Source organism: Pisolithus orientalis (assembly GCF_024613125.1).
Source record: "Pisolithus orientalis strain OTSU chromosome Unknown F5J12scaffold_80, whole genome shotgun sequence".
Taxonomy (NCBI): Eukaryota; Fungi; Basidiomycota; class Agaricomycetes; order Boletales; family Pisolithaceae; genus Pisolithus; species Pisolithus orientalis.
This window is the reverse complement of record NW_026260861.1, coordinates 81,832-94,023: the sequence shown is the minus strand read 5'-3', so window position 1 is coordinate 94,023 and position 12,192 is coordinate 81,832. Positions and strand designations below refer to the sequence as shown.

The following is a 12,192-nucleotide window of genomic DNA, read 5'->3' as shown; positions in this document are numbered from 1 at the left end:
TAGCTGATGAGTAAGGAATGTAAGTGATGGGTAATCATCTTGGAAAGCATTGGTAAGCATTGGTAAGGATAAGCAAGCCAAACAGGGGAAGGATCAGTAAGCAGAGTCAAAAGATTGGTAAGTATTGGCAATAGGTGAGTTAAAGACAGTCAAAACATCAAAGTATGAGTCAAGTAATGTCAGGAACTGGGAAAGCACACTGGAATCACATTAGGGGGAGGCTGTGCATGTCACATCTTGAAGAGATCACTTCTAGGCCAAGGTGGGATGACAGAGAGGCAGCACTGATCTGATGCCAATACAGTACATCCAGAAGTGGACAGGGTGAGTCAGATGTCAACAGGGGTCAAGCTTTGTGGGTCTGTGGGGTGACAGGAGCATAGGGGATTGCAACTTTCCCCCCCAAACCATCCTCTCAGTGAAGCAAATAAAAACTTCATGAATGAGGCTCTGTTGGAAGAGAGGATGAAGGGGGAGTGTCTTCTGCTGTATCTTGCAACAAAGAGGCAAGGTGTGCATCATACTCATCATGGATGTGATCAGGGAGAGTGGAGAACAGTAGATTATACTGTAGCTGTCACAATCTTGGAAGAATGGTGGACAAGACTGGTACAAAGACATTGCAGGGAGCAGGGAGGAAGGATCCATATGCTTCTTGGACTGGAGAGACTGAAATGACCACATAAGACCTTTCCAAGTGAATGACAGACCTGAGGCCACCAAAGAATGTCCTCCTAGAGGTCATACTGACAAAAAGAACACATTGTCCAAGCTGGATGGGCTGAGAGGGCACAGATGAGGGTTGGATGTACCAGGATGCTTCAGGATGGAAGCTGGTAGGAACTCCTGGTATATATATGTAGCCATGGTCCCTAGCAAAGGGAACAAGCAAAATGATTGACATGGAGGTGGCCATATCAGAAGAATTAGCAAAATGAGTGTCTTTTGGAGGGAGTGCTGTAGAAACATGTGGAGTGTGCAAATCCTTTCCAATTTTGGAAGGTAGGATCACATGGCTGAGCACTACAAGTGAGTGTGGGAATGGTCTCAGTATCTGCAGATACAGCAGAGATATGTCAAAAACTGCAATGCTGTACATGGGCACTTAAGAATTTTAACCAGTGCTTAACTCACTCCCTTTCTTTTTCTTTGGCACTGATGACTCATTCTTGTGTGAGGGATGACTGCCAACATTTCTGGCTGTCCTTCTTTGCATGAGGGCTATGGTCTTCATCTCCATTCATCAGCTGTATCCATGTCCACCTCACCAGACACCTTTGGTGTGTGACATCATGTGGGTCACAATGGCACCCAATGTCAGTTATTTCAGGGGTTCTTGGTGGTTCACTAAACAGTGACCATTGGCCAAAAGGCTGTTTAGACTTGAGCTTTTGTTACACTTGACTGAAGTTGAGATGTAGGTTGAGCTCAGCCACAGGCTAATGGTTTCTACTGAAGCAACAGCTACAGAAACCTCTGTAAATGACAGAGGATTTGGCAATGCCAGTAAGAGAAGTCCAGGTTAGGGACTCTGAGGGCAAAGTTCTGAGAAATGCTGTGTATGATTGAGCAGCTCAAGTCTGAGGTTCCAGGGCTTGAGCTGGCAGACTAAATACTACATGTAAATGGATCATGAGGCATCTGCATGTAATGAGTTATCTATGCTATTGGTTGAACAACAACATTGCATGTCCCAAATGAGGCATGAGGGAATATTGCTAGTGATGGAAGTAAAAGGCCATTGGAACAAGGAGAAGATGGCCAAGAAAGGAAAGAACATCCAGCAGAAGGAAATGAGGTAGCAACAAGGCAAAAACAAGGGTAAAACATAACAGCACTCCCTCCAACAAATGCTCATTTCACTAATTCTTCTGATATGGCCACCTCTACATCAATCATCTCCCTTGTCCCCTTTGCTAGGGACCATGGCTATGTATATTTTACCAGGGATTCCTACTAGCTTCCATCCTGAAGCATCCTGGTACATGCCATCCTTGTCTGCCCCCTCTCAGCCCATCCAGCTTGGACAGCATGTTCTTTTTGTCAGTATGACCTCCAAGAGGACATTCTTTGGTTGCCTCAGGTCTGTCATTTGGTTAGAAAGGTCTTATGTGGTTGTTTCAGTCTCTCCAGTCCAAGAAGCATATGGATCCTTCCTCCCTGCTCCCTGCAACATCTTCATACCAGTCTTGTCTGTCTGTCATGACTGTACATTTATCCTAGGTCCCCACTCACTCCACACCCTACTCCACTGGCCATTCCACTCACTCCACACCAACTCTGCTGGTCCTCTGTCATTTGCAAGTCTTCTCTGCTCTGGCTACTGTCAGACTTGGTACCAGCCTTCTGTCAGACCACACAGACTGCTTTCCAGTGGGTCACATGACTCTTGCCAGTCCAGCCTTCAGACTTCTCCTTGACAGTATGCAGTCAGGTACTCTGCAGTGCATGCACCTCATGGTTCAGCACCTGGACTGTTTCCTTTTTGGTTTGTTCTATGTTACCCATCATATGTTCTCCATCTCCCCTTCATTCATCATCCAGGAAGTTTTCACTTGACAATTTACAGGTCTCTGTATGTCAGTTCCAATTCTGGTTACTGTACCTCCATGGTAGTATAAAAGCCTGTACAGTACTCTGCTGTTCTTCAGTACAAATATCACCTAAGTTCCTACTCCATATCTCTCTGTCTTCTGTCTGTCAGAGTTAACTCTGATCTTCCATCTGGTCTCTTCCTCTGAAATATGAGGGCTGAGCTCATGCAAGGGGGCAGCACATGAGCTAAACCCAACACCCTCACTCCACTCTGCTTCTGTCTCAGCAGACTTCATTCCTGCCAATCCTCCACTTGTTGGAGTTCCATTTGACTGTGTCAGACTTGCTCCCAAACCTCTCCCCAGACCTTGTTTCACATTGGAGTTGGTCAGAGTAGGCCTGGACTTGACAGTATATTTGTACTCACACTTGTACAATCTCACTTCCTGTCTCCTGAAAAACTTATGCCATTATGAGAACTCAAGCTCAATCCCAAGGAGAGGTTGCTGACAACCTTGCTTCAGCACTGGCTAATCCATATTGCCTTCCTTCCACCATCAAACAGTTCCAAACATTCTCTGCTTGACACTGCTCTCATGCTGAAGGAAAAAGCACTTTGCAAGCTGGTTGCTCTGACCTCCATCCAACAATCTTCCACACTCTGTTGCCTCATAACTGAGATGATGGACCCAACCCAGACCCCAATGATCCTGATAGTGGTTCTGATGGCAGGGGAAGCAGTGACAGGGGTATCCCTGAAGACCTGGCTGAGCTGCCAGAAGACCCCCTCATCACTCTTGCTAGAGCTGTCCATGTGCTCACACAGTCTGGTTCATGCACTGGGGACTCCACTCCAAAAACTAAGGTCCATGAGCCTGACACCTTCCACAGCTCCAACCCAAAGAAACTCCACAAGTTCCTTGTACAGTGCAAGCTGAACTTCCAGGACTGCCTCCACACATTCCACTCTGACAGGGCAAAGGTTACCTTCACTCAATCCTATCTAAATGGTATGGCCTTGGCTTGGTTTGAGCTGGACCTGCTAAATCCCAAAGATTATGACCATCCACTGTAGATGGATGACTACCATGAGTTCTTACATGAACTCACAACCAATTTCAGTCTGCATGATGCCATAGCCAATGCCATCCAGCAACTCAAGAACCTCACTATGAAGGATGGCTCTCAGATCACCAAGTATGTTGTGGAGTTCAATCATTGGGCTTCACAGGTCAAGGACTATGGTGTTGGTGCACTCTGCCACCACTTCTATAGCAGACTTCCAGACCACATGAAGGATGAGATCACTTGCATTGGAAAACCTTCTACCCTTGTGCAACTCTGCAAGCTTGCCCAAACCATTGATGCATGTTACTGGGAGCACAAAGTGGAGATCTTGCACACCACCAAGCCCACCACTGACAAGTCACAGTCTTCTAACTCTGACAACAAGCCCAAGCCATCCTCCTCCTCCTCTGCTCTGAAGTCTGATGCCAAGGGCAGGGGCAGGCAGAAAGATCCACCCAAGTCCAATGTGTCCAAGTCTGATATTGCCCATCTTCTGGGTAAGGATGGCAAGCTCACCTCCACTGAGCACCAGCATCTGCCTCTTCTGTGGCAAGGCTGGCCACTCTGCTAAGGACTGTCCCAAGTCAACCTCCCATGCAGCCAAAGCCCATGCTGCTATGGCTGAAGCTCTGCCTGTGGAGAAGGCTGAGCCAAAAAATTAGTCTGCTCCTCCAGGGAGTCTGCACAGCCTGGAGGAAGTGTTGACCCCAACTGTGCACAACTGGACATCTGACTCAATGCATCTGCTCTCTCCAGTCCCGATTCTTTACTTCCATCTGTAACTCTTCTTGACTATTTTGTTGATACTGTTTCTGCATTGATCAATTCCAGCTCCTCTCATTCCTATTCTATTCCTGTTTCTTCTGTTTCTCAGACTACTCTGCTCCACTTGTTTGATGGTAGTACAAATGCTGTCATTTCCCAAGAAGTAGATCTTTCCCTCTGCTTTCCTTCCAGCAATGTCAACTCCATTTCATTTTATGCTACTCCATTGGATTCCTCTTGTTTGCTGGTGTTAGGACTCAACTGGCTCACCTGCTTCAATCCATCAATTGACTGGGTATTGGGCACTTGACATATCTTTCCTGTGAGAGCTTGATTTCTCCTTTATCACAGTCTCAGATGATCTCCATTCCTAAGATCCATCATGCCTTGCCCAAATCTGATAGGTCATACTCTGAGGAGAGCTGAGTCTTGAGCTGGTCAATAGCATCATGACTCTTCAACAAGATGAGTTTATCATCCACATAGACAGCAACTATAATCAGAACTCCACTTTTGAATTTGTAGAACAAACTGTGGTCTGCATCACTGCACACAAAGCCTAGGGCTTCGAAAACTTCCCTCAAGTGGGTATACCAAGCCTTCAGAGCTTGTTTTAGGCCATAAAGAGCACAGTGAAGGTGCCAAACTACATCTGCAGATGTACAGAACCTGGGAGGAGGTCAAAGGAAGACTTCTTTGTCCAGTTTTCCATTCAGGAAGGCTGACTTGACATCAATTTGGTGTAACTTGAGGTCATACTTGGCTGTGAGAGTGAGCAAGATTTGAATAGTAATAAACTTTGCAACAGGGGCAAACATATCAGTATAGTCCACTCCATGAACTTGAGTGAACCCCCTAGTGATGAGACATGCCTTGTACTTCTTGATGTTGCCTGTTGGTCCTTGCTTTACTTTGTATACCCATTTTGAATCAATGATCTTTTGATCTGAGGGCCATTCAACCTCCTCATACAGCCCAAGCTTCTGAAACATATTTGGATCAGCTGCATGTGGGGTCCAATGCAGGATGATGGTGCTGATATTGTTGATTATGCTAAATGCACTAAGGGGAATTAGCTGCATTTGATCATGGAAGCTAACCTCATCATCTTGGTGTCTGAGGTATGCATGGTAGCATGCCAGGAAGGGAGGAGTATAACTGGAATACAACACTGTCACCAGAATCAAGCTATTAAGCTGATTCTGAAGGAATTATGTATCAGTCCCACATTGTGAAAAATTGATGTAAAACCTACCAAGTCCATTGCTAGGTTTGCAAACCAATGCACAGGCCATGCCGCAATATCAGCAGTCTGCTTCAGATGTACAGAGGCCACCTCAATCTGGCATGCCAAGTAGAGGATACCCATCTCTACCACAGACTGGTGAGATGGGTGTGATTGGCTGGTGGTGAATGGCTCAGGACAATTTTCAAAGGTGGAACATGGATAACAAATGACTTCCATCAAATCGAGCATATTGACAAGTCAAAGGCCCTGAGAGGCTGCACCATACTGGTCCCTTGCAGCTGTGCCCAATTCTCTCACAATGGCATTTGCAGCCTGCACAAGGTGCCTATCAACAGTGGGATCGAACAGCATGTTGCTGGGAGTGGTGGTTCTGCAATAGCAAGATACCATGGCATGTAAGGCATGCAGGACTAAAATTATCAATGTCAAAGGTGTATCAGATTAAGCTCATGCCCATACCTTGATCACAACATGGAACAGGTGCCAATTCCCATTGTTCCATTTGAAGAGATTGCTGTGTGGATGGAAGTTCACCTACATAATCAATGGATATCACTGATCACATGAATAGAACCAAACAAATGCTCACCATTGCATATTTCCTTGAAAAGGTCCCTCATTTCTGATTGTTTGGGCATGCCAAAAGTCAAACGGTTTGTGCCATTGTCCTCATCTGCTGCCAAGTCAAAAGATTCAACAGGTACATTTGAAACGAGTGGTGGAGGTGTTGGTTCCCTCATATCCTGCAATTGAGCAAGCAGGTTAGTCGGAGAATCAAGTCAAGGAGATTGGTCCCTCAGATTTGATGATTTGTGGGTGATGGGCAGAGAAGATGGTTCCCACACATTCTGCAAGTCTGCCAGAAAATCAACCTGCATAGTAACATCTTGTGCAGGTGTTGAAGACCTGTCCATCCTGTTTAATTTCTCATGTGTGACTGGCAGTGCCAATGGTTCCTGTGCATTCAGCAATTGCTCGAGTAGATCCACATTCATACCATCTGCTGGGGGAGCAGTTGGTTCTCATTCATTCAGGAACTGATTCATCAAGTTGTTGTGTGGATCTATTACTAGAAAATTAGTTTGTTTGTTAGCTTGAAGGGCAATCATGCCAACTCACCAGCTGCAATTCTGCCCTCTGCCAGAGCAATTGGCTCCTTTTCCTGCAGGAACTGATCCACCAAGCTTTCGCATGAATCTATAGTGAAAGAATGTTTGTTGTTTAGCTTGGAGAGAAATCATGTTCACTCACTGGCTGTGATATCCATGTTTGACCCCACCATATCTGCCCTTCCACTTGAGACAATTGGTGGAGGGGTTGGCTCTTGCAACACATGCAGTTGTACTAGTGTCTCCTCCAGATTTTTGGACTGCTTCATGCAGGAGCTAGATTGCCTTGGCTCAATTGGTCTTACATTAGCTGTGGATGGCTTAGGTTGCTGGATCCAACAATGAAGACAACCTCACCTTGACAACAGAAATGAACATGGCAGGACTGTTTGGCAGACATATTCAATGATGATGGGTTCACTGATAGGTCAATGATCAATCAAGATTTAAACTTGTAGGAACAATGGTGAGAATATCATTCACACTGTGGGAAGCAAGGTTGGACAATGGCGGATGGAGCCAAATTTTGGGTAACAGCAATACATGGGAGATGAGCAGCAATATCTCCCTACATAGATAGCTACCAGTTGCTTCCACATGGCCAATACATAGACCTGTCCCACTCAGCTCTCTGCTCAATTGTCCTGCTCAACTGTCCTGCTTTACTATCCCTCTCTCTGATATCAAAGACACCTCTCACAACCACCATGGTGTCATGAGCTCCTGTACATGCCATACACTTGTATTCTAATGTGTCACACTAGGCTAAGCCCTGTATAGACCATTCATGAGTTCCAAAAAAGGTTTCCACTCTGACTGTTTGAGGGATTTGACAACTACTTCTGCTTCTGATTGCTGCCTGTTTGCTTGCATGATCTCTTTGCATCAGGAGATGGAACATCTGCATCTGGCCTTGCAGGGGCCTTTCTGACACAAGGTGACTTCCAGGTGCTCCCAGGGATGCCCTGTTTCACATTCATGGATGCTGCATTGGTGGTCACAGATCCATTATGGTTGGACTTGGACAAGTATTTGGCCCCAGGTTGATGTCAATTCATGTCTGGCTCACTCGATTCTGACAGAGCCTGCTTAATATACAGTGCAAATTTGTTAGCCATAACAGCTGATTCAACATGACTGAACTTGCCTGGTGTGTGCACTTCAGGGCAGATTTCAGCTTTCCACCTTTTTTTCTGCTCGTTGACCCCTCCTTGGTTGGGTGGTCAGTGAAAGGAATGCTCTCCAATCCATCTTCATCTGCATATTCTGAGTGGTCCTGTAATTCAGTTGTGTACTTGTTCCCTGAGTGCAGATCAGGGTTTGCTGCAAATACAAGTTACAGTGGGAAGCTCACTATTCAGGGATGTTGCTGTTTTCTTTGAATTGGATAGGGTGGGCAAATAAGTGTCTTCATCAGCTTCATCATTGGAATCATGGCCATTTCTTTCCCACCCATTATAGTCAGTTAGCATGTTATTTCATGCACAATGCACTGGGGTCTTTGCATGAGCTGGAGGTGCAGAGAGCTGCTCACTATGGGAACCATCAGCTGGTGGGGGATTTGAGCAGGAATGAGAAGGAAATGGTGTCTTGGCATGGTTTTGCCTCCTGCCAGATACCTGAAGACCAGAATTGCATTAGCACTGATCTGTTGTGCATGAAAATCACACATGGCACACCTTTTTAGCAGAGGGACCATCTGTTCCAACATCACTTGCCTCAGCCTTGCTGTGATCATCCAAACTGTCATCCACACTGTCATCTGTGCTATCATCCATGCTATCATCCACCACTCCCTCTTCCTGCACTTTACCCTTGCCCTTGACATTTTTCCTTCTGGGATTCTTTTTGCATTTGGGGGCAGGTGTCTTTCAGTATTTCCACTGCCTCACAACCTGGAGGGGTGCCAAAGTTCTATCCACTGGTGGCTGCAGCTTGCCAGATCGATCAATCCATTTCTGAAATCCAAACACATCATTTGGATGGGATTCCTGTCACTTGTGCCAAAAGGACAGCAGCTGGGTAGCTGTTGTCATCCACATGTGACTCGGGTCATGGTTGAAGGTAAATCCTTCAGGAAGATGGCAGGCTGCTATCATTTCTGCTTGATGATGACCAAAATTCTTGAATGGCACTGCTGACAAGGGATTTCCACATGCTAATCCTGATAGCACTCATCAGAGATTGAGGACACTAAATACTCTGGCCACTCACAGTAGTGAGCAGTCACAAATCTGCAAACCATTTTTTGTAGTTGGTCCCAGCTAAGGCCCACAATTTCTCCTATCCAAATCTCTCCATCAGCATTTTTCACCAATTTCACAGAGTCAACCTTGCCAGTCCTTGTTGCTTTGGCCACTGTCTTTTTCTGAGCATGTTTGGGACTTGACTCGCCATCATGCTCAGGCAGTGTCACACACCAAAGGTGTTTGGTGAGGTGGACATGGATGTAGCTGATGAATGGAGGTGAAGACCATAGCCCTCATGTGAAGAAGGACAGCCAGCAATGTTGGCAGTCATCCCTCGCACAAGAACAGGTTGTCAGTGCCAAAGAAAAAGGAGGAGGCAAGTTAAGTGCCAATAAAATTCTTAAGCGCCCATGTACGGCATTCCGGTTTTCGATGTATCTCCACCAATTCTGCAGACACCGAAACCATTCCCACACTCGCTTGTAGTGCTCAGCCACACGATCCTACCTTCCAAGATTGGAAAGGATTTGCGCACTCCACACGTTTCTACAGCACTCCCTCCAAAAGATGCTCATTTCACTAATTCTTCTGATATGGCTGCCTCCACATCAGTCATTTTGCTTGTCCCCTTTGCTAGGGACCATGGCTACATATATCTACCAGGAGTTCCTACCAGCTTCTGTCCTGAAGTGTCCTGGTACATCCCACCCTCATCTGCCCCCTCTCAGCCCATCCAGCTTGGACAGCATGTTCTTTTTGTCAGTATGACCTCCAGGAGGACGTTCTTTGGTTGCCTCAGGTCTGTCATTCGCTTGGAAAGGTCTTATGTGGTCATTTCAGTCTCTCCAGTCCAAGAAGCATATGGATCCTTCCTCCCTGCCCCCTGCAACGTCTTCATACCAGTCTCATCCATCATTCTTCCAAAATTGTGACAGCTACAGTATAATCTACTGTTCTCCACTCTCCCTGATTGCATCCATGACGAGTATGATGCACATCTTGCCTCCTTGTTGCAAGATACAGCAGAAGATGCTCCCCCTTCATCCTCTCTTCCAACAGAGCCTCATTCATGAAGTTTTTATTTGCTTCACTGAGAGGATGGTTTGGGGGGGAAAGTTGCAATCCCCTATGCTCCTGTCACCCCACAGACCCCCAAAGCTTGACCCCTGTTAACATCTGACTCACCCTGTCTGCTTTTGGATGTACTATATCGGCATCAGATCAGCACTGCCTCTCTGTCATCCCACTTTGGCCTAGAAGCAATCTCTTCAAGATGTGACATGCACAGCCTCCCCCTAATGTGATTCCAGTGCACTTTCCCAGTTCCTGACATTACTTGACTCATACTGTGACATTCTGACTGTCTTTGACTCACCTATTGCAAATACTTACCAATCTTTTGACTTTGCTTACTGATTCTTCGCTTTTTGGCTTACTTATCCTTACCAATGCTTACCAATGCTTTCCAAGACGATTACCCATCGCTTACATTCCTTACTCATTAGTTACCAATTGCTTACCAAGTGTTTGCACCTTGTTTTCCATAGGCAATGCCCCTGTACTGTATATAAGTCACTGTACTTAGGTAGCAAAAAAAAAAAAAGACATCAGAGAGCCCCTCTTGCTCGCAATTTATCATCTCTCAGTAAATCATTCATCAGCTTCGATAGTTGAGACTTTATTAAGGGTCTAGCTATCATCTACTTCGCTTATTATCATCTATCATCCATATACTTCGCTCCAAGCCCTCCCTGAGCTCAGTACAGCTTAGGACATCAAATTAAGTCACCATCCATCCTTCTGTAGGCTGACAGCAGTCTACTCTATCACTTTCTATCACAGTCTTGCTCCCTCTTTGTCAGGAGCACCCCCAACCCTCAGCACTCATCTTTGAGTGTTGTAGCTCGCAGAAACCCTCCCAAAAAAACAGGTTCTACCATCTAGGTACCGCATAGGCACACCACCACTCACTTTTGTTGTCTTTTGTGTTGGTTTTGGTTGGTTTTCACCACTGAACCACACTTTGACTCACACCAATGACATAAGCACCTCATGGCTGCTAAGTATATAACTGTCAGTGCGCAGGTCAAACCTTTGCATCAACTTGATTCTTTCCCCCTCATCATCAATCTCCTCTAATGCTCTAATCATGTCTGCTAACCATGCCCCCCAGCTTTCCCAACTCATTTGCATGTCTACCCCAGATCCTGTGGAAGCTGAAAAGGCTTCCTTAAGAGAGCAGCTCACAGCTGTGTCAGCAGGGCTTGTGGCCAAGGCAAAGTGCATGCCTGATGACCAGGAGGACATGCAGGAGGAGAAGATGATGTGGCTGAGGCACTGGGAGGAGAAGATGGTAGGTGGTTTGCATGGTGACCTGGCCACATGACATTGACAAGCCTGCAACAGGCAGTACTGATTCCCCTGGTTGAGCAAGGGAAGGTGCTTGGGGTGTCCATGTGAGTCAGCACAGCAGATGCTCCTGTGCTGGCAGAGGCTGATGATCTGTACAAGCAATGGACTGTGGAGGAAGTGGAAGCATGTGCAAAGGCAGAGCAAGATGTTCAGATGGGAGAGGAGACCATGGTGGAGCTTGGCAATGATGGTGCAGTGAAGATGTCACATGTGGAAGTTCTGCAGCCAGCTTGCAAGGCAAGTCAACATGGGCATGTCTTCCAGTCTCACTGACACTGCCACCACACAGTGCCCTTGGCAGACTGTTGCTGAGAGTGACAAAGAGCCTGCCTGGCTGAAGATCCATATCCCAGCCATGGGTACAGTCACCCACAAGGAGCCATGCATGTGGTGCACTCTGAAGGGGGTTTCTTGTACTGGAACATTGGGCAAGACCTGCAATGCCTGTGCAAGGATCAAGCAGGGCTGTGAAAAGTCAAGCAAAGTGGCAGGGAAGAAGGTGCAGGTGGGCACATCAGTTGGTAAGTAGTGGTTGTGTCTTGATGTGTCCAAGGCTAATCTGCTACAGTGTGATCCATCAAGGCCCCTAAGGCCAGTCCATCAAAGTAGGGTCACAATGATGATGATGATGATGACATTGTGGAGGTGGTCGAGAGCAGGGCCCATGGAAAAGGAAAGGCACCAGTGTATGGTGGACTGGATGACAAGACTGCCATGGCTTTGTCTCGAGCACTGACAATTGTGAGGGCCAAGGCCATGGCTTCACATGCAGCCACCATGCATCTCAGGTCTGTGTTGACCAGCTCACAGAGGCCCTTGAATACCTTGGCATAGAGTAGATGACCATGTAGTTTGTAGACACCCT

General features: G+C 46.5%; 2 protein-coding genes across 2 annotated transcripts; one reads left to right on the top strand and one right to left on the bottom strand.

Moving 5' to 3' along the window:
• Window positions 1–5,472: 5,472 nt before the first annotated feature.
• Window positions 5,473–8,904, bottom strand: F5J12DRAFT_786993 (uncharacterized protein; the record flags this gene model as incomplete). Its single annotated transcript, XM_051743571.1, has 17 exons — window positions 5,473–5,526; window positions 5,624–5,749; window positions 5,915–6,027; window positions 6,077–6,151; window positions 6,207–6,360; window positions 6,490–6,617; window positions 6,737–6,814; window positions 6,869–7,055; window positions 7,084–7,111; window positions 7,341–7,449; window positions 7,567–7,691; window positions 7,796–7,811; window positions 7,912–8,049; window positions 8,261–8,345; window positions 8,406–8,570; window positions 8,619–8,684; window positions 8,869–8,904. The coding sequence occupies 17 exons, from the start codon at window positions 8,902–8,904 to the stop codon at window positions 5,473–5,475; spliced, it is 1,683 nt and encodes a 560-aa protein (XP_051594705.1).
• A 2,160-nt stretch (window positions 8,905–11,064) lies between these two features.
• F5J12DRAFT_786992 (uncharacterized protein) lies at window positions 11,065–12,161 on the top strand (the record flags this gene model as incomplete). The annotated part of the gene is made up of 4 exons (XM_051743570.1): window positions 11,065–11,268; window positions 11,427–11,582; window positions 11,617–11,832; window positions 11,973–12,161. The coding sequence occupies 4 exons, from the start codon at window positions 11,065–11,067 to the stop codon at window positions 12,159–12,161; spliced, it is 765 nt and encodes a 254-aa protein (XP_051594704.1).
• Between the last annotated feature and the right edge of the window lie 31 nt (window positions 12,162–12,192).